Below are 22,927 nucleotides of genomic sequence, written 5' to 3' on the forward strand. Positions count from 1 at the left end.
CTTGATTTCATGTGATACTGATATTGGATGTCCCCACTAGGAAGCAGACTTAACTGTCCCAGAACCTAATGACCAATGGCATGAGCCCAAGATACATCCCAAAACTACAGGGAAATAAGCTACAAAATTTAACCAACAGCTGGTTCAGTTTGAGTTCTTTTTGTTTAAAGTCCAGACCCGAAACAGTCAAATAAGGGTCAGCAAATGGAATGAGTGCTGGTAGGTGTGTAGATGACAAGGAACATGGAGCAAAAAACTCCCCAGTGGGCAGGAGATAGTCATAGAATGGGGTTTAGGACCCTGTAATCATACTTCGTGATGTATGCACTGTAGCCAGCCGTCGGTACAGTGTTTTCTGCGTAGGGTCTGGGTGGAAGCCGCTCTTCGTGAAGTACACATGGATGTACAAGGATCCATTGTGCTGCACACTCTGAAACAGAAAAAGGAAAAAAAAAGTTTAACAGTAGCAGGATAGATAAGAGACCAGTGGCAACAATTCTATTAAGGATCTCTAACCCAAGAATAGAAAAGAAAAATCTACCCCAACAATTCTACCAAGGTGAGATAGTGAGAATCCAGTGACAAAAAAACCTACCAAGGATCTTCAACAAATGGAAGAGGCAACTCTGGCAGTACAGCCTCTTGAATTAGTAGAATGAGTGTCTTATAGAAGGCTCTCAAGCATCACTGAGAAGGACTGAATAGCAACATTCTGCTCCTTTAATTATAAGACGATTTCTTGAAACTGGTCTTCATTAGTGTTTTCTCCTAGACAAGGAGCATCTGCCAACTTGTTGTGATCGTTGTCGTGGAGGCTACTGGCTCTCAGCCATGCAATGTGTCATGCCTCAAAGGAAGCCATCGAGGTACATGAGATAGTATCTCTTATGTTTCGCCAACCATGCTAACCACACCACAGACAGCTGCACTCACCCTGATGCTAAGTTAGACTGGTCCTCACCTTCTGATGCTCTCACTGCTGCTTAGGCGTGTGCACTTGCAGTCATGCACAATTCATAGGCCCCACAGTGGGAATCTCCTCTAGCACCTTCTGATGACATCACCCACCGTGGAATTTAAACAGACATGCTCACCCAGTCTTTGCCTTTGCAACAGGTCCCCTGCTTTTCTGCAATACTAGTTGCTCAGCATTTCTCTTTTGTTCCTGCTTAGTTCCCAATTCCTACCTTAATCCTAATGTCCATCTTGTGAGTTCCTGTTCTGCTCCTGCCTTGTTAGTCCTTGTCTGACCCTTGGTACCTCATTCCAGTTATGACTCTTTACTGCCTTGACCTTGGACTAAACCTGGACTTCGCCTTGCTCTCAGCCTGCCCTGACCTCAGATTGGACCTAGACTCTGCTTTGCTCTCTGTTTGGTCTGTAAGTCCTGCCAACCACCAGAACCTGTGGGCTCAACCCAAGGGAGAAGGTGGCTGGTAGGCAGAAGATCTTGTCTCATGGTGAGTCAGCTGCTGCCTGTTAAGGACTATCTCGGTGCTCATACAAGTTAAGTTGATGCAGCCTAACAGTGGTCCAAGGGCTCACTAATACTCAGCATGACAGTATCAAAAGACTCAAAAATTGAATTAAGAAGATGACATGCATACTTTAACATCTAAAAACAGCTCAGGAAAATAAATCTCCACCTTTTATAAGAAGTTTTGTTTTTGTTTTTAAATTCTTGTATGCAGTCGTGCAGATATTGCATCATGTAAAATTGGTGAGTCTAAATACGAGCGGCCAGCATGGAACTTTGAAAAACTTTCTGAAATTATCTAGCAACTTGGGATTCTTCTCTGGCAGTGTGTTAGAATAAATTCTTGTTTCCTTTGCTCTTTTTAGGGCAGATTCAACAATAGATTGATAGGTAATTAGACTACACCAAACCCCAGGGATTTCTATATTTGAGATCCAACTTTCTTGCCACTGGGGCACAGGTAACTTTGTTCTCCCACATTCTTATTTGTAGTTGTTGCAACCAGGATAACTGCAAGCTCTTACAGCATATCCAGAATTTGAAGGAGGCCAAAGACCTCTGTAGAAGGATCCTTATCTTTGTGTACTGCCATTCTAAGAGTTTTAACCAACGTATCCAAAAGTCTCAAATAAGAAAGGTCTTCCGGAGGAGAGGCATTCTCTGGAGGCTCCTGTGGTGGGTCAAAGGGGATCCTGTTGTACCCCTTTCTGAACTTAGTAGGGTAGGTACACTAATTCAGGATCCCAATGATGAAGTCTGAAACAGGTGGGTCCCTTGGTTGCCTTGGAGGGGCATAGCCTTAGGAAGTATCCTCTAAACAAGTAGACTTCACTGCAAGTCAATTAAATGGACAAGAACCTTCTAGTGGGAGGTTCTGATGGCATTCTCGCTTGTACTGGAGAATGTGATACTCCCTCTCATGAAGTATGTTGTAGAAACTAAAGAGGAGATGATACATTGTACCTTCTTTCTCCCTCACCAAGGATGAAAAGAAATTCTTCACCAGCTCCACTGGTTGGCTAATGTGTTCTCTGACCTGGAGAGGGCAGTGGAACATCATCTTCCCAGACTAGAATAGGCTCTTGTCCATTGTCCTGGTGCTGCACAGTAAACATAAAAGGGACCAAAAAGAGATATGGGAACTAGTGTCTCTAGCTGCAAGCCTTCTGCTTACAACCTTGAAGGTGAAAGTACTCTAGTGATTGGAGGGGATAGTGAGATCAAGTCCCTTCAATTCCTAACACTAGGTGCTGTGCATAGAGCGGTGTCAGTAATTTGACACGCTGCATCAAGGATGTAGACCAGGGGTGGCCACTTCCAGTCCGAGAGAGCCAAAAACAGGCCAGGTTTTCAGAATATCCACAATGCAATATTCACATACGGCTTCAAATATCACTGCTTTGCCATTTAGATGGATAACTGAAAAGTTATCCATCTAAATGGCTTCTGAATATTTGCCTCAAAATGTCAGTGCCATTAGGTCTTAAACTCTCTACATCAGGGGTAGCCACCTCCAATCCTCGACAGCCATAAACAGGCCAGGTTTTCAGAAAATCCACAATTCACTATTCATTGTGGATATCCTGAAACATAAACCCAAGTTCTGCAATTCAAAAGTAGAGTAAGAAAACCCAGCCTCAAAACATCCTATCAAGCCTCTCCAATCCAAGGACAGAGTCAGAATTAAAAATAAATAAATACCAAGGCTCTCCAACCTGAATACTGACAAGAACCCAATCCCAAGAAACCTATGAAGACATTCCATCCCAGTGACACTGCAAAGCTATGGTAAGGCTATTAAAATTTTATCAAAGATGGGATTTCAACATAAATTGTATTCTACTGCAGAAAATCAGACAACACATGCCAGGAATTTCCATCTCCAGCATAATTGAGACATGCCCCTCACAAGCTACTCTATGCTGAGTCAACTAGGGAGCCTTTCAGAAGTTACTAACACTCAAGTTTCATTCATCTGTAATTAGTACATAGCTGTACATTAAAAGATGAATTTTCAAAGGGATTCCATGCATAAAAATGGCATATACGTGCATATGTGCTATTTTATAAACATTGTACTTTCAATTTTGTGTATATATTTTACTGGAAAAACCAAATCTGGGGTAAGAAATACAAAAGTATGTGTAATAGTTGCTGTTTTGCCAGAGAAATACTTGTATACATACCAAACCTATTTGTACACTTTTATACCTGCTAAATGACTCGTGAAAGTTAAATTGGACTTGTCTGTTGTCAGCAGTTGTCTGCAGGGTGAAATCTGGGTGAACTAGTGGGGGATTCAGCATGAAGTGCTAGAGGGTCTAGGAGGTGAATTCCATGGAGAAGGACCAGATGAACTGGTGGAGGTACTGATGAACTGGTGATACCAAGTACATGCACAAGCATTTTCAAAGTGATATACCTGTATAAGTTATAAAATACTTGCCTCCACATGTAATTTTAGATGTTTACCAGCACAGTGTCATGATTTGGTGCATAAAATGTTCGCGCATATGTTTAGAAAGTAGATAGAGAAAGCATGTGTTTTCTAGAACTGTAAATACTGAGTATTTATGCTCCAAACATACATAAGTATTATTTTTTAAACTGTGCAGTTCCTACTGCACAGTAAATAAAATATTAGTATTAATCTCTGCACATTCACTTACATGTGCAAATGTTGTACTGCAGATAGGTTTGAAAGCTGAGCCCACATAACAGTCAGCACATACTGTATATAAAAGTTACACCAATTTTCAAAACAAATACACAACACACATTTACAACTGCCACTTTATGTGTAGATCTGCTCAAGAAAATTTACACACATACTACTGAAAATCCCAAAGTATGCACATAAGCCCAAACGCCTCCCTAATCTCACCTCTGGGAATGCCTCTGCTCAATCTGGGTAAATGTATAGACATACTGGACATGTATATGTTTACCTGCATGTCGGGCAGGCAATTTTATAACAAGCCATTTCTGCAGGTAACGCTCTGCTTTATCCATCAGAACATTTGTACTGTAACAGAGACTTAAATCAAATATTGTACATGAGAATAAACAAACAATCTAAATATACTAAGCTTCTCTCTCTAAATGATCCACAACAAAAAAGGGGAGAAACTCAGAAATATAGGAGAAACAAGAAATTTATATTAATGCAACAAACAACGTGAAAACTACCACCCATTTATTATACGGATAAACCCCAAGATGATTCAGGATTGTATGGAGGATCTGCTGCTCTAGAGTTTAAAAATTCCTTCAGTTGGTCAAGGGCAAAGAAAATAAATGTATTGACCCCCAATTTGATGACACATTCAGAAGAATATCTTAGAAGAAATGATGCTCCGAGATCCAAAACGTCTGGGCACAGTGCTAGGAAACTCTTACGGCAATCCTTTGTTATCTTGGCTAGGTCAGGAAAAATCGTAAGTCCCCCAAACAAGGAACATTTAAATTCAGAAAATTAAAATTAAAAAAGCAACATCTTGCTCGTGAAAAAATGAGTCTAACGTTGACCTTTGAGTCACATCAACATTAGAGTTTTCCCCAAGTACATAGATAAATTAGAAACAATGTTGGTTTGAGGATGAGCTTCCAGATTAGGACTGGTCTTAAAAGGGGAGAAACAAAACTATCCACGGAAGGAATTTTCTTCACTGATATCTTAAGAACTTCAAGGAAGAAATGTCTAAGCATTAAATGAAGAATTTCACTCATAACCATGGGGAAATTTAAATATTTCAAGTTTAAACACCTGGCCTGATTTTTCCATTCTCCCAGAAAAGAAGGGAGACACTCATGAATTAAGGTGGCATTAACAGCTTGAATATCCCTAAAGTCCTTCTCCAAAGATAATAAAGTCTTTGAATATTCCTGCAAAATGTTTAATGATCATTAGCAACCCTGTCCAACTTCTGGAAGACATCCTCCACCTGAAGGGAATGAGCACTAAGAGACTGAGACAGATTCGCAATCAAGTCCCAAAAATAATCTAGAGTAACCACTGCCAGCTTCACGATCAATGGGGGAGCCCAGAGAGCAGAACGCTCACCTTTGCAGGCTGCTCTGGCACGTCTGGAACCAGTGGAACCATTATGGTTAATACACCATACCAGGCGACAGTCCCTCTGTAGGAAGTTGGAAATGCCATGGAGAAAACGAGTTTGACCCCTCTCCAGTCAAGATGCCAAGAACACCCTCCAAAACAGGGAACCGAAACAATGTCGTCATAACATGCCCCCGCTGTGTCAGCATTCTTCTGGGCAGGCACAGGCAGTGGAGGTTGCAGTTCTGACGGGCTAAGAGTAAATCCCCAGGTGAAAACAGGGCTCCTATCTCAGTCTCGCCAACAGGGCTCAAAGCTCGTAAAAAACGGAGAAAAAACGGTATAATCAGTGATGGTCCGCTGATCCATGGGGAGCGAGGGTTTGGAAGGGAAAACCCTCACTCTCCCCTTTCCTTTTGTGCAGCATAATTCAAATGATGCACAAAAGGAAAAAGAAAACCAGGTATCTGGACAGCGACTGAATACGTGATCGCTCACGCCACCATCTTGGATTTCTCCCCCCCCCCCCCCTTCTTGTATATAGATTTTATTGTGTGTGTTTTATTAACTGCCTTGGGGTGAGCAGGGAAAGGCAAACTAATCACACATTATAACTGAATAAGAGAACATGATATCTGTTCACAGCTGACTGAAACCATACTTGTGGAGGGTAGGGAGTTTTTAAGTACAGTTTGGGTGGGAATGGTATAGGATTTCATCCTTTTCCCTTGTGAGAGAAGGGGAAAAGAAGGGATAGTTATTGCCTTTTCTGGATTAGTTATTATATATGCTATTACATGTGACATCTTATCGTATTTGATATTTTTCATGCATATGTTGCTGTATTCGATGTATACATTTTGAAATGTTAGCCATTCCGGCTCCTTTACTGGAGTAGGGTGACAAAAGTGTAAAGCAAATATCCAGCAGTCAGCCAAAGAATCTGGGCTATGGTGCTAGAGAGCAGTATCCTGTTCTCTTGTCCACATCATGGTTACGGTACTTGAACCAGGCATGTGAGGAGATGGGGAAAACAGACTGAGAAAAATGCTTTGTGGGATGGCTCCCCAACAAAGCTGGATAGGAAGGAGTAAAGCGAAAGACCACATATGGAGAATTTCAGAAGAGAAGAGGTTGTAGAGTTCAGCACCTGACAGTCCATTTCCTTTGTTCTCGATATGTTCATTGCATTCCTGAATTACATTTTAGATATTTCAAACTACAACACCAGTTAAAAAAAATACATCAGATAAATGACAGGCGCCATGCAGCTACAATCCCAACAGGAATTCTGCCTCAACACAGACTGGGTTTTGAACCAGATGTTTTCATTTATATTAATATTTAATTTAGCTTCTGTAATCCAACAAGACAACATGTGTACAATTTGTTAATGTATAATTTATCAAAGGAATTCATTTCTAATTTAGAAATCTGGCTCTTTTTTGGGGGAAAGTCTTCGCACAGGAGAAACGCTAGGGAGCATGTGAACTTTGGAAATGCTTAGCTGGCCACATGCAGGGCTTCTGTTTAACATGTTATAAAATGGGGAAGATGGCTAACCATTAATCCCAGACCCTTGTACTCTGATAGGTCTTTAAACTTAGAACAAAGTCTCTTGAAGCCTCTTGTATGCAGATCAGTGCAAGGTAAGATGAGAGGGGAAGTCATACAGAGAAAAGGACTTCCAAGCCCTTCTTCCCTTCAGAGACTTTATTTGATTTCAGATTTTAACCCCTCACTTCTCCATCACTAAAGATCCTCTGTTTATTCTAGGCTCGAATTTGATTACCATTTTTGCCTTCCTTCTCTCTCTCTCGTGAAGCTGTCTTGTGCATCCATTACCCTTTCTGCGAAGAAATACTTCCTTATGTTACTTATTTACCACCTTTGAGCCTCATGTCATGGTCCTCTGTTCTAAAATGTCCTTGCCACTGAAAAGATTGCTTCCTATGCATTATTTCTTTGATTTGTAAACTACCTTACCATACATACAAATGCTCAAGGTGGGGTACAGGTCAAAGACATTCAAATAATTCAAATGCATAAATACTATCATATCTCCAATCTTTATCCTCCAGGATCTATATATTTAGGTCCTTAAGTCTTATAGGTCTTTTGGTACAGACTCTGCACCATTTTGGTAGCCCATTTCTGGACTGACTCCATATTTATATCCATATGGAGGCATAGCCTCCAGAATTAGATAATACTCCAGATGAAGTTTTTCCCTCAACCTGTATAGAGGCATCATCATCATCATCATCATCTCCTTTTTCTACTGGAGATGCCACTCCCTATCCACCATAACATTCATCTGGCTCTGTCCACTGCCTTGCTGCATTGTTTGTCAAAATCCTCAGAGATGATCACCTTGAGATCTCCCCCTCTTTTTGGTTCTCAAATCTCTCACCTTGATTGCTTGGATTTCTACACCACAAATGTAGGACTCATTTTTGTGTTTAAATTTTAGTTGCCAAACTCTTGAAGATTCCTTGGCTAAGGATCATCTTTGCCTGCATCAGATTTGCTTGACATCAGTTAATTTTGTTGCCCATCCTTCCAGCCATCCGCCATATACTCAGAGACCATTCCACGCACCATCAGTAAAAAACGATGCTAGCTGAAATTTTTATGGGGTATCATAAACCTTGGGATAACTGCACGGAGCAGCAGTTACTACCCTTAAGAGAAACATGGGCAGACTGGATGGACTATTTGATCCTTTTCTGCCATTACTATGATACTATATATGTATGATATGCATCCTTATATTACTTTTTAGTCAAAGACCTCCAGTTCTTTGACTCTAGTGCATTATTTATACCTTTGAAGAATCTAAAATGTTTTAATGTATCACTCCCTCTCTTTAAAGGTATAAATATTAAAGTCCTGAAGTCTCATAGGAAAATTGGTTCTTACCTGCTGATTTTCATTCTTGTAGTACCACAGATCAGTCCAGACTCCTGGGATTTGCCTTCCTTCCAGAAGTTGGGTACAGAGAAAGCTTTGCAGGCACCACCTCTTAATTCGGTGTGCCACCTGCAGCTGCTTAGTATTAATAAGTACCCAAGCATAAAATAGTTCATAACATTTCTAATAATATTCCCCAGAATGAGCCAAGAGGAAAATTCATAATTGAGAACTATAACCAAATTTGGAACCTTTCTTGAAAAGACTAATGAGAAAACTGTGCCATTCTTCGGAATCAGAGAAAAAATCTGGGTGGGATTCTGGACTGATCTCGAAATTTAGCAGGCAAGAACCAAATTTTCCTCTCTCTGTAAGTACCCAGATAAGTCCAGACTCCTGGCATGTACCAAAGCTTCCCTAACCGGGGTGGGACTGTGAGAGTGCCGCTCAAAGAACACTCATCAAAATTGCCGACGTCTGGGGCCTGGACGTCTAATCAATAATGTCTGGCAAAAGTACCTAAAGGCTTCCAAGTAGCTCCCCTGCGAATATCTTGTGGTGAAACCAGTTGGCACTTTGCTTAGGAGGCTACCTGGGAACGGGTGGAATGAGCCCTTAACCCCTCCGGCATACGGCAACCACGACAGATATATGTGGAGCCAATAGCCTCCTTCAACCAATGCACTATCGTGGCCTTTGATGCTTTCTGACCCTTTTTTGCAGCACTCCATAGCACAAAAAAATAATCTGACAATCTGAAACTGTTAGTGACCTCTAGATACCACAACAAAGCCCTTCTGACATCCAGACATCTTAACTCCTTTGCATGAGGCGCACCAATCTGCAGATTTCTAAAGGCTAGAAGCTCCACTAACTGACTAAAGTGGAACACTGAAGCTACCTTCTGCAGAATAGACAGAACCATCCTCAGAGAGAATCCGGAATCCGCAAAGAGGGTTCCCTACATGACAAGGCTTGAAGTTCAGACACTCTTCTGGCTGAACAAATCACCACCAAGAAAACCACCTTCAAAGTCAGATCTTTTATGGTGGCCCTCTTAAGAGGCTCAAACTGCACCTCACAAATGCCTTTGAGGACCAAATTAAGGCTCCAAGAAGGGCACACCTTACGAACAGGGGGGGTGCAAATGCTTCACCCTTAAGAGAAAACAAACCACATCCGGATGCGCAGCCAGAGTTGTTCCATAAACCTTGCCCCGCAAGCAGGCCAGGGCCAACACCTGCACCCGCAGGGAACTAAAAGGACAAACCTTTTGACAGGCCTCGCTGCAAAAAAAGGCCAGTATCTATGCCACTGACGCTCGCTGAGGATCAATACCCTGCTCTGTACACCAAGACTCTAAGACCCTCCAAACCCAGATATACGCCAAGGAAGTAGAGGTCTTATGAGCCCGCAACAGAGTAGAAACATCCATCCTCAGGATATCCTTTCTTCCTTAATTGCCTCCTTTCAAAAGCCAAGCCACTAGACAAAAGTGATCCGCATAATCTGAAAATATAGGACCCCGCCGTAGAAGATTTTGTAGATGGCCCAGTCTCAAGGGGCCGTCCACTGCTAGATTGACCAGATCCACAAACCAAGGCCTTCATGGCCACTCCAGAGTAACGAGAATCACCTTTCCTGGGTGGACCTCTATTCTCCTTACAACCTTGCCCACTAGAGGCCAGGGAGAAAACACGTAGATCAGAACATCATGCAGCCAGGGAAGCAGCAGGACACCGACCCCTTCCACTCTATGCTCTCTTCTGCAACTGAAGAAATGCAGTGCCTTGGCATTCCTCTGAGTTGCCATCAGATCCATATGAGGCATGCCCCATCTATGAGAAATGAGGGTCATTACTTCCTCAGATAGCTCCCATTCCCCAGGATCTGTCAGCTGAGAAAATCCACTTGCACATTGTCGGACACCGCTATGTGAGAGACCACTTTCAAGACCAGATTCCACTCCGCCCAGGACATCAGCATCTCTGCTTCCAGAGCAACCGCTGACTCTTAGTACCTCCCTGGCGGTTGATGTAGTCCACAGTCGTCGCATTGTCTGAAAGGATGACAAATGCATGATTGCGCAAAAGAGGAAGAAACTCCTTCAGAGCCAGCCACACCGCTCGTCTCTAGGCAATTGATGGACTAGGTCGCTTCCTCTGCTGACCATTGGCCTTGCACCGTCTGGGACCGACACACAGCCTCCCCAACCGGAGAGATTGGTGTTAGTAGTCACTATCATCCACTGAGGCATCTCAAGGTCCACCCCATGGCACAAATGGTCCAGGCCAAGCCACCATGAAAGACTGGACTTGGCGGACTCTGTAAACCATAGTGGGAGATGAAACTGCTCTGAAATCGGATCCACAGGACCAGCTCCAAGGTCGAAGTCATGGAACCAAGGACCTGCAAATAATCCCAGACTCTTGGCACTCTGGCCTCCAACAGGTTCTGAACTTGAGCCTGCAGCTTGACAATCTGCTCCTCTGTGAGAAAGACCTTCCCCACTCAGGAATTGAAGCGCATGTCCAAGAACTCTAGAACCTTGCATAGGAGAAAGGTGGCTCTTGGACAGACTCACTATACATTCCAATGATCTCAGGAATTGCAATACCACTTCCACCATTTATCTGCAAAGGTCATCTGACTTCACCCAGATGAGCCAGTCATCCAGATATGGGTGGACCAGCTCGCCCTCCTTTCTGAGGGCTGCCGCCACCGCCACCACCACCACCTTGGTGAAGGTCCTTGGGGCTGTTGCCAGTCCGAATGGGAGGATGCAACATTGAAAATGCCTCCCCAGGATCATAAACAGGAGGTACTGCTGATGATCCGGATGAATCCCTATGTGCAGATATGTCTCAGACAGATCCAGGAAGCCAAGAACTCCCGCTTCTCACCACTGCTATGACGGACCTCAGAGTCTCCATCTGGAAACAGGAAACCTTGAGAGCTACACTCACCTTCTTTAAATCCAGAATTGGACAAAAAAGTTCCTTCCTTTTTTGGCACCACAAAATAAATGGAATAATGCCCCATCTCCTGCTCATCCTGGGGGACAGGAATAATGACCCCAGCATCTGTAGACGCTGTATGGTCTGCTGAACAATCAGCTTCTCCGCTGAGGCACAAGGGGACAACAAACAGGTTTTTCAGCAGCCAAGCAAATTCTAAAGTATAGCCTTGTCCTATCATGCTTAGAACCCACTGGTCAGACATGATTTTGGCCAAAGGGACTGAGGAATAGGCCAGCCTCGCCTCATTGCCAGAGCTGTCGCAGTTCGCCTTGCCACCACGAAATGGCTGTTTCTAGGACTGCAACCTCCCTGAGCTTTGCATTTGGCCAACAGCCGGAGCCCTGCTCTGATGGAAATGCCTTTGTCCCCCCCAAACGAAAGCACACAGGGAGAAATCCTTTGGACCTTATGGACTTAAAGTGCACAAGCTACCGGAAGACATCTCCCAGATGCTTTATCAGCTGCACCAAGACTTCCCGGAACAGAAGTTTGCCAATGCTCCCAGCTAAGCCTTTGACGAAACGTCTGCTGACCAGTATTGTTACCAAAGAAGCCTCCTAGCCAAGACCATGGACATCATAGTCCTGGAAAACGTGCGAAGGAGGTCATACAAAGCATTTGCACCATAAACCACTGCAGCCTCCAATCACTCCGCCTGTTTGGACTCCTGGGGTGACATATCTCTGTCACTCTGCAACTGCTGCACCCATCTCAAACTAGCCCCGAGCATAAAGCTGCTGCACATAGCTGCACGGATGCCAAGAGAAGACATCTCAAAAATCTTCTTGAGATGCACCTTGAAATTCCTGTCCTATAAATCCTCAGGAGCTGCCACGCCAGCTACTGGAATGGTGGCCCTTTTTGTAACTGCTGAGACCGAAGCATCCACCTTTGGTACCTTCAAGAGCTCCAATGTGTCTTCGGGCAAAGGATAAAGCCTATCCATGGCCCTGCTAACCTCAAGGCCAGTCTCCAGAGTGTCCAACTCCCTGACCACCAGCTCTTTAACAGACCTGGGAAAGGGGAAGTCTTGGCTGGACCTCTCAAGCCGGTTATGACCGGATCCACTTCCTCCAGGTCAGCCTGCTCCTGCGGAATGGTTATTCCTAATTCCACCAGGACTGGTGGGATCAGGGGCCCAAGTTCCTCCCTTTGAAACAGGCAAACCATCTTGGGATCATCACCTTCCATCGTAGTGACCTTTCCCGTGTCCTCTTCCGGATCCTGTGGAAAGCGAGAAGGATCAGCATCAAGAGAACCATCCCTAGATGGCAGGCCCTGATTAGACTCCTCGAAAGAACCCTCCTCTGTGACCCCGACCCACAATGACCAAGGACCCTCCAAATCCTCATGGCCCCTGAAAGTCTGGACTTCTTTCAGGGGGGTGGGGGGGGGGGGGTGTGAGGGAACTGGACCACCAGCTTTCACTCCCAGCATGGATCAGCGAGCAGTCAAGGGTCCCCCAACTCCTGCTCATCCTCCTCTAAAATCAGGAGGGATGGCCCCACCAAAACCTGCCAACCTCCTGGAAGGGAATTCCTCCTATACTGTCCTCACTCTTTTCCTCTATTTCCTTTTTTTCCCCCCTTAGGTACAGAACTACATGTTTTGCACCTTCTCCATCTGCTGGAGCCAGAAAAATAGTGAGGAACTGCAGGTGGCACACTGGGTTAAGAGGCGGTGTGCAAAACTTTCTCTGTCTCCATCTGCTGGAAGGGAGGCAAAACCCAGGAGTCTGGACTGATCTGGGTACGTACAGGGAACTTACAGCGCTTACAGAGGATGATTCTGGCACCCTTCTTCTGGACTGCCCCTATCATCACAATTTTTATAAATTGCAGTTCTTCCTCTTTTAAATCCTCTGCAAAGACTTGTTAAAAAATCAGCAGAATTTGCAGCAGTTACTTACATCTGGAATAGCGATCTCATCGTAATGCTGGTAGCAACCATCTCCATTTTCTCCACTGGCCCAGTCACCAAAGACTAGGTCCCGCTGCTCCCAGAACAGCGCAGAGCTGGCATTAAACTCAATAAAGTGCTCACTTTCTGAGATAAAAACATAGAGGTCCTAGGACAGATAAGCAAAGAACAATTATTTTTCTAATTTTGATAAAAGGAAGGCAGACATATGGCAGTAGCTAGAAAACAAAAAAAAGTGCTAAGCAGAAAGCAAAAGGAAAGACAGAAAGCAAGTTAGCTTACCGTAAATGGTGTTTTCCATAGATAACAGTATGAATTAGACATGATACAAGGGTGATGTCATTCAGCAGCACTGAATGGGCTCGTTTCTTCAAGTAAGTGGAGTTTTAAACTCAGCATATGCAGGAGTTCCCATGTAGGCGTTGTCTCGAGAGCCTCCTCAAGTCTATCTCAGAGCAAACTAGCTATGTAGTAGACTCTCCAGGGAGGACAGGTATCTCATGGCTAATTCATCCTGCTATCTAGAGAAAACACGGTTTACAAAAAGCAAACTTGCTTTCCATTGATAAGCAGGCTGAATTAGCCAAGATATATGGGAATCCCAAGATGAGGGTTGCAGCTGAGTGTTACTAAAAAGGAACCCAGAATCCACCATGGAGAGTAGACTACTGCAAGAGTAGTTCTGCAACACTGCTTGTCCAAATATATATGGTCTAAGACAGTAGTGGGATGTAAAGGTGTGCACTAACAACCAAGTAGCAGTTTTGCAGATACGTTCCAGAGGAACTTCTCGCAATAATGGAGGTCATAGCTCTGACTTTATGAGCTTTTACTGGATTGATAAGATCAAATCCTGCTGAAGTACGACAGTATTGAACACATTCTGCTATCCATTTGGATAAAGTGTGTTAAGACACCCTACTAGTCTAGTTGGATCAAAGGAGACAAATAGCCGAGAAGCTTGTTGATGTGAGACTGTTCTTCTCTTGTAGTAGGCCAGTGCTCTTTTACAGTCCACAGTGTGGAGGGTTTCTTCCACAATCATGAGCATGTAGCCAAGGGAAGAAAGTTGGGAGCACAATGGACTGATTATGTGGAAAGCAAAGGCCACCTTCAGGAAGAATTTCATATGCATATGAAGGACCACTGTATTGTGGAAAAACTGCATGAAAAGCAGATAGTGTACTAGAGCTTGTAACTCACTTACTCCGTGCAGAAGTAAGGACAACACACCCAGCTGAGGTGATTCGGCAACGTGTTGGAAATCCCTAGAAGGTAGGTTGTTTGCAGGCCCATTCACATATCCTTATTGCCTCCTGTCAGAAAGCCCATGAACCTGTGCTTCTTTGCTTATAAATATAAAACATAGCTACTTGACTCTGTTTGAATAAGAATTATTTTCACTTCGAGGAGATGCAAGAAGGCTCTCAAGATGAGTCTGACCGCTCGAAGTTCCAACAGGTTGCTCTGAAATTGTCATTGCACTGGCAATAAAGCTCCTTGAGTTCCAAATGGACCCATCTGTAGCTCAAGTCACCTGATGGGGGGGGGGGGTGGAAGAGAGGAGGGCACCCTCCCATAAGAAGCATGGGTCTAACCACCAGCAGAGCTCTTCATTTCCTATGAGACATTCACCAGAGTTGTCAAAAGGTTGGGTCAACTAGTTTCATTGCAGGCCTCGCATGTGAAGGCGGATTAGAACTACCATATGTACCGCTGCCGCCATGTGGCCGATAACAAAACTAGTACTTCCCCGATTGTTGTCTAATCCATGATCACCAATTGATAAGCTAGAGAAACCCAAGGATGTCCACTTGATCTGCTAGAAGAAATGCTCTCTTCTGTAAGATCCCTTCCCCGAGAATCAGAACCTGATTCTCGGGGAAGGGATCAGGGTCAATTTCTCAAAATTTACAAGGAACACGAGGGACTGTAGGAGTTGAATTGTCTTCTGCAGGGAGGTCAACATTCCTTCCTGGGAAGTTTCCATCACTAGCCAGTCATCCAGGTAAGGGAAAATAGGTGCCCTAGGGGAGATGGGCTGCTACCACAGCTAGGCATCTGGTAAAGACCCTCAGTGACACTGAAAGACCCAAGGGGAGCACCCAGTACTGGTAGTGAGAGGATTCCATCACAGAGCATACATGCCATTCGGAAGGATGGATGGGTATGTGGGCATGCATGTTTTTCAGATCCAGGGCACACATCCACTCCCCGCCTTGATAAAGGGCAGAATGGAGTGAAGGGAGTTCATTTTGAATTTTTTCCATAACAAATGCTTGTTTAGCCTCTGTAAATCCATGATAGGTCTCAAACCCCTGGCTCTGTGGGGATAAGGAAACAGTGGGAATAGAACCCCTGGCCATGTTAATCAGGAGGGACAGATTTTATCACTCATGGACAGAGCAGCAAGTCCTCCTTGCAGAGCTGTGCTAAGAGAGATGGAGCTGGATTGAAACTGGGCAATAGGGAGGTGGAAGGAAGAAATACAACTGGTAACCAGGTTCTGCAATCTTGCGTACCCAGCAATTCTTGGTGATTTTGCATCACTCCTTTAGGTGGACATGTATTTTCTCCCCTAGCAGAGGGATTGAGAGTACGATTTGGAGACTGATCAAAATCTTGGCCCAAATAATAGATGTGGATGGTTACTCTGGCTCAGGATAAAGGAGAGATAAGTTAGGGTTGTGTGAGAGGGAAGTGCAAGTGAGAGTGTGGGTAATAGCTGTGGCTTTGGGGGGATGTTAGGAGAGATAGGAGGGGTAAAGGAATTTATTACCAAAAAAAAAAGTTTTGGTATGTTGAACGTTTGTATATTGAGGAAAACCTGATGCATATTGTTCTTATTATGTAAGTTTTGACTTGCTCTTTGTTGGTGTAATGGTTTAATATGCTAATAAATTTTTTTTGGAGGGGGGAGTGGGGAGACACATGGCCCAGGTTTGGATTGGGCCTGTTGGCGTGATTTTGGTTGGCACCTTTCATGCGCCAGCCTCGAGGTGGAAGTGGTTACTGTTGTGGAAGCAGAGGAGTCCAAAAGGATGTCGCTGAAAACAGTAACGCTTAAAAGCAAAGTAGGGTCGCTTTGCAGTCTAGAATTGCTCTGAGCCGATTGCCATGTGTTGCTTCTTGATATGAGCCACTGTTTTTCTGAAGAGATGATCTCTTAGACAGGAAACATCTGCTAGCTTTTCATGGACATCACCGCACAAGCTATTGGTCCTTAATCAAGCCATGCAGCGTGCCCCAATGGAGGTGGACAAGTGTGCTGTCATTAAGAATGCCTTTGTATACTGATCAAATAAAATGACTTTTAGATGCAGAAGGAATGTATGAGTGGTTGCAAATAATCAGCACCTCTCTTCCTTGAAGCAAGGTAGGTTTTTAGTTTTTGAATGAAATCAAGTAAGTACATCACCATATAGAATTGGTGTGCAGAAATACAAGTGTTACCATGAGTATACACATCTCTGTTATCATATAAATATTACAGAATATAGTTAGAATGCAAGCCAGGACTCATCTTAGTGTGCAAAGAGGGGACTCTTGAGATCACCCAATCACCATCAGGCGCCGGCGAGCAGGGGAGGCCACCCTCCATCCTGGGCCCCCGCGAGAACTGAACACCAAACTGAATGGCAGGGGGAATGTTCATTGTATTAGACTATGGAAATTTATTTCCTGCTATTCTGTTTAATGTAAACCGGTATGATTTACATCGGATGTAAGAATGTCGGTATATAAAAATTAAAAATAAATAAATAAATCAATCAATCTGAAAAGCGCACAAAATTGTTACCATGAGCGTGTCTTTTGGGAAGAGATTACGACTTGGGGCCCGTGGGGTGCCGTTAAGGCTGGTTTGATCCTGAGGTGCTGACCCACGCCGGAACCAGCTGCTGATGGCCCAGATGATGAAGATTCTGTAGCGAGAACATAAAAAGAAAGGTGAAACAGAGTAAGTCTTCTCTGTTGTGAAAGATACAGTATGCACAACAGAGGATTACAGAGAGTCTTGTGTATCAGCCAGTATGGAAATGGGTGAATTGAAATTTATCTGACATGACCCTAACCTTGCTCTGAGAAGCAAGTAAAGCTATAATAAGAGGGAACATAGCTTGTGTCTATGATGAAAAAAGAAAAAAAAAAAAAGGATGCAGAGATTTAAAACATAAGAGTTCTATTGTGAAAAAAAAAAAAATTCAGTTCAAATAAAAACAGACCAACGGAAAAAGTTTTACCTCGTGCAGGTTCAGTGTTAAATCATTTATTGCATCAGAAAAACTTGACAGTCTAAGCTCTTCTACAGGCAGAAGATTTAAACATGGAAACAAAGCAAGTAAAATTCTGGCAAAGCTAATAAACGGGACAAAGCAAAGAACTTATATTGTGGGCATCAAAGACAAAAGATAGCATACAACATCTGTCAGCAGATATAATAAAAATCTTCATAGACACTACTTAGTCTATAATATAGTTAAATGTACTATTAGAAGGCAGAGGATGTTGAAGCATAGTTTATATTTTAAATATTTGGTATTGCCAGCAGTAAGCCAAGAACAGGAAAGGCTGAACATACCAATATCAGATGCTGAAATTTACAAAATAGTAGTCTTAAGCTGGGCAAGTCTTCAAATTTGATGACCTTAGCCCTGAGTTTTATAAGATTTTAATTCTAATTACTCGCACCATTAAGAAATCTAACACTAGCACTACTACAACTAAACATTTCTATAGTGCTACTCAATGACACATAAGGAGACAGTCCCTGTTCAATACAGCTTACAATCTATTCAAGACAAATATACAGGGAAAGAGAGGCTTTGGGGTGTTTCATATAGCAAGACCAGGATGCTGGGCTTGATGGACCCTTGGTCGGACCCAGAATGGCAATTTCTTATGTTCATGGTTAAAGTTACAATACACCCCCCCCCCCGCCCCTGGAAATGAGTCAAGCATAGACTGCTGCAATTCCAAAAAAAAATAAGAAAAGATTTAAGTACCCCTAGTGTATATCAATCGATATCACTGCTGAATCTAGCATTCAAGTGTTAGCTGCTATTCTAGCAATGAGATTAAATACCTTGGTCCCAGAGCTGGTAGTGCATTATCAAGCAGAATTCATGCAAAACATGACATTCAAAATGACTGCTGCTCTTGGTAATAAAGAGGCAGTTTATCAGGGATTAGTGCTAAATTTAGATGCTGAAAAAGCATTCAAAGTAATTTGGGATTGCATGTTTTGGATAAAATGGAAATTAAGGAGACAAATTGGATTCAACTACTGTATAGAACCAAACACTCCAAAGAACTGCATCCAACCAAGACTTTTTTTTTTTCTTTTATAATTTCATTTCTTCTTCCTACCTAGCTGGTGTATCCTAGGGGATCAAAGCAAAGGCCAAATCACAGATTCAACCACCCAAATACGTGACAGTGAGGGGAACACAAAAGAAATAATTCCATAACAGAGCGACACAAATTCCATGCCAGTACCATAGATGCAACTACTGAAAAGATCTAGTCTACTATGCAAAGTCTGATGAACTAACATCATAATGTTCAAAATAAGTCCAAAACAGCAGCAGATCTTCCAAAAGTGATCAATTAGCACATAATTCAAAGTATAGCTGGAAACAATTCCAATATGTAATATCAGTCCAGCAAAATCCAACAAATCAAATGTCCTGTAAATCAAAAATCCTTCTATGTGAGGGCTTTCTGTCATGCCAGTGTTAACAATACATAGCTTCCAAAAAGAAAAAAAAAAAAAGCATCGCACCCTGAAGCAGACCCATAGCTAGTGTATTTCTGTTGACCTGAAGTTAACAGTCATCTGAAAGCCACTTCATTGCCAGACAACGAAAAAAGCAGTCTCTTGAGTTTCACCATATATTGCTCAATTTGTTCACGGCTGTGTAACATAAGCACTTTCCCATCTTGAATTACCCAGAATTGGGCAGGAAATAAAAGGGAAAACTTCATCCCTTTGTTATGTAATCCAGTGAAAACAGGAGCTAAGGCCTTTCTACTCTCAGAAACCTTAGCTGAGTAATTGTTAAAGAAGAAAGATATAGCCTTGATAAGTCAATGTTACAACGTTCATATATGCCAGCAAGAGTTTATATTTGATAGCAGAACACGAGCAAGTTATATGCCTTGGTCGTGCCATACCTGCTCCAATCACTCCCAAATGGGGCGCACGTTCTACCAAAACAAGTTTCAACAAGAGACCTAAAGCCTCTGGCAGCCACACCTGGACAAGTTGCAGTAACTTGGTATTCTTCACTGACTCTGGCATGCCAATGACACGGATGTTGTTCAGTCTTCCACGGTTCTCTTGATCCTATCAGCCAGTTCTTGATTTTCTTTGCGCAAGGCCTCTAGCAGAACAGTAAGGTTGTCGGCTGCGATATCTTGAGTCATAACACAGCCGTCCAATTCTTCCAGCTTGCCAGGGTGTTTTCCCAAGCGCTCATGAAATCTCTTGGATTAGATTATCCTTCAGTTCTAGCTTCAGCACCAATCACCATTTTGGGAGTTCCAATCCGTGCTTTTTCTTTTGTCAGTTTTACTCATCTTGTGTTCATACTTCCCCAACTGCATGAAAAGTACAGTCTCTTATCTAAAATATGAGTCAAGTCTGTGCCCTGGAAGTTATTTTAAAGCAGATAATAGCAGATCCTGATGGAGCACAAGTGAAGTGCGACTTCTCAGTTACCTAGCATAACCAAAGTCCCCAAAGTGGCAGGAGAGTATACATTTTGTACACCAGATATGTTAGAAAATATTTTATCCAATATCCCCCATGCAGTGAAAGCATAAGTTCCAAGAGGCACTCCATATAATGTCCTGTTATGCCCAATGATAATAGCATGGAAATGATTTCCGAAATGGTGGTGGCTGTTACTCCCAGTTAGAAGGAACACTTTTTAAAATGGATAAGGAACAGGAAGTATTTCAGAAATGGCAGGGAAAAGGATTGAGAAGCTTAAGAAATGTGTTTGAGAAAGATGATAGTATCTTCAGCTTTACACAGGCGCAAACCATGTATGGTATTCCACATAAGCAATTTCATGCATTTTTACAACTGAGACATTATATAAAATCCTAAGCCCAGGAATGGAATATTAAAATGGGACACAGATAACTGTAAAAATTAAATTTCAGGTTCATGCCAGTTGTGCAAAGAGACCGAAACATTTGTTACACTGGAAAATGTAAGCTGACATTGGCAAGAAAACTAGGGGAAACACCGTCAGTGGTATATATGTTAAAAAAAAAAAATACAGTGTTCCAGTAGAGGAAATGCAATTCAAAATATCTATTTTTATTTATAGATTAAATACAACCCAAGAGTTCTAAAGGAAACCACAGAGTTACAGAGGAAACAAAGAACAAAAAAAAAGAACAAATATGTCAGGAAAACAAAACATCTCCCCTAATGCTCTTAAGTAAACCACAATTCGGATGAGTCCAGTAATATATACAAGAAAAAATTCCTCAAATTAATTCCCAGTAGCCAAATAATTTTATTCTTCCTCTACATTATTAGGCCTAGCCTTGGCCTGGAAAAACAAAATTAACTGGTCAAACTCATAAAACACATACTTACTACCCAGCTTAATCTCAAACCTACAAGGAAATCTTAACACAAAAGATGAACCAATTGGAATAACCACCTGATTTTCACTGACAACAGGGGAAGGTGCTGGATCTTGGCTCCACACTTAAAAATGGCCAGTGAATGGCACCAGTGAGAGATTTCCTCTTCCCGCTCTCACACTGCTGGGCTCGTCCCAATTTAAAATATATTTCATCACTATTTTATAGATAATATCAAAGGCTATAAAATGGAATTTTAACTGAATCAGCAAAACAAATTAAGGCACCATGGTTCATAATTTGTTATGCTACCAAATGTTTTCCTTTTGGGATGATATACAGTTGTGCTCATAAGTTTTCGTACCCCGGCAGAATTTGTAAGATGTATAGAATCACGCGTGATCAGACAAAATAGTCTTATTTTTATTGTGTTGCAAATTAAAACTATCATTAAACAAACTATAGCAATAAGGGAAATAATAAAATGATCCTCTTCAAAAGTTTGAATACCCTTGAATGTTTGGGCTGATAATATATACTCAAGTTGACACACACAGGTTGAGATGGCAATAAAGGGTAGGTATCCACACCTGTGCCTTGTCTGATTGTAATTAGTGTCTGTGTATAAATAGTCAATGAATTTCTTAGCTCTTGAAAAACCCTTGTGCATTTTATCCAGGGTTGCACTGACTTTGGTGGTTACTGAAGTATGGGAAAAGCAAAAGAACTGTCAAAGGTTACGTGAGCAAAAGTAATTCAACTTTATAAAATCAGGAAAAGGACATAAAAAAATATCCAAAGATTTGAAAATACCAAGAAGTGGAAAACTATGGATTCTATTAATACCAAGCCACAGTCAGATAGACCAAAGAAAGATTTCAGACAACTGCCAGAAAAATGTCAGGATGCAAAGAAAAACCCAGAGGCAACTTCTACTTAAATATAGGCTTCTCTGAAACAAAGTGGTCTGGGTGTTTCAGCATGCATAATAAGGAGATACTTGAACAAAAGTAAGCTGCATGGTAGAGTTACCAGAAAAAAAGCCATTTCTACACCAACGCCACAAAACAGCCCACTTACAATACACCAAACAGTAACTAGAGAAGCCTCAAAACTTCTGGAACAAAATAATTTGGAGTGATCAGACCAAAACTAAACTTTATGGTCACAACCATAAACGCTATGAAGTGAAGCACACCATCCCTACTGTGAAGCATGGAGGTAGACCTCTGTTTTGGGGGATGTGCAAGCTTCTGCAGCACAGGGAATTTAGTCAAAATTGATGGCAGGATGAATGCAGCATCTTATCAGAAAATATTGGAGGAGAATTTGCATTTATCATCCAGGAAGCTGCGCACGGGATGCACTTGGACTTTCCAACATGACAATGATCCGAAACATAAGGCCAAGTCGACCCTTCAGGGGCTGCAGCAGAAGAAAGTGAAGGTTCTGGAGTGGCCATCAAGTCTCCTGACCTCAACATTTCTGATTACTCAAACATGCAGCTCATGCTAGACAACCAACCAAAGAATTTACAGGATCTGGAGGCTTTTTGCCAAGAGGAATGGGCAGCTTTACCACAGGAGAAAATAAAGGGCTTCATTCACAACTATCACAAAAGACTGTAAACCATCACGGATGAAAAAAAAAAAAAAAAAAAAGGGGGGGGGGGTACTAAATGTTATTAAAAACTAAGAGTATCCCAATCTTTGAACAGGACCATTTTATTATTTTCCTTACTGCTTTGTTTAATGATTGTGTTATTCTGTGATGCATACTAGTTTAATTTGAATCACATTAAAAATGACATTTTGTCTGATTACTCATGTTTTCTTAAAATGCTACACAACTTACATATATATAGGCTACGCATATATATATATATATATATATATATATATATATATATATATATATATATATATATATATATAT

The 22,927-nt window shown here is 42.3% G+C and overlaps 1 protein-coding gene across 2 annotated transcripts in view; it reads right to left on the minus strand.

The window, feature by feature from the left end:
- Positions 1 to 22,927, minus strand: part of CLPTM1 (CLPTM1 regulator of GABA type A receptor forward trafficking) — a 73,162-nt gene that overhangs the window by 38,086 nt on the left and 12,149 nt on the right. Inside the window, exons 3-5 of one of the 2 annotated variants that reach the window (XM_029619562.1) lie at positions 17,187 to 17,310; positions 13,377 to 13,535; positions 313 to 430 (exon numbers count right to left, since the gene is read on the minus strand). In XM_029619562.1, the coding sequence (XP_029475422.1) occupies positions 313 to 430; positions 13,377 to 13,535; positions 17,187 to 17,310 (401 nt within the window). The remainder of the gene's footprint in view (positions 1 to 312; positions 431 to 13,376; positions 13,536 to 17,186; positions 17,311 to 22,927) is intronic. The other variant, XM_029619564.1, reaches the window with a different exon arrangement.

The sequence above is a fragment of the Rhinatrema bivittatum genome, chromosome 11 (assembly GCF_901001135.1).
Source record: "Rhinatrema bivittatum chromosome 11, aRhiBiv1.1, whole genome shotgun sequence".
Taxonomy (NCBI): Eukaryota; Metazoa; Chordata; class Amphibia; order Gymnophiona; family Rhinatrematidae; genus Rhinatrema; species Rhinatrema bivittatum.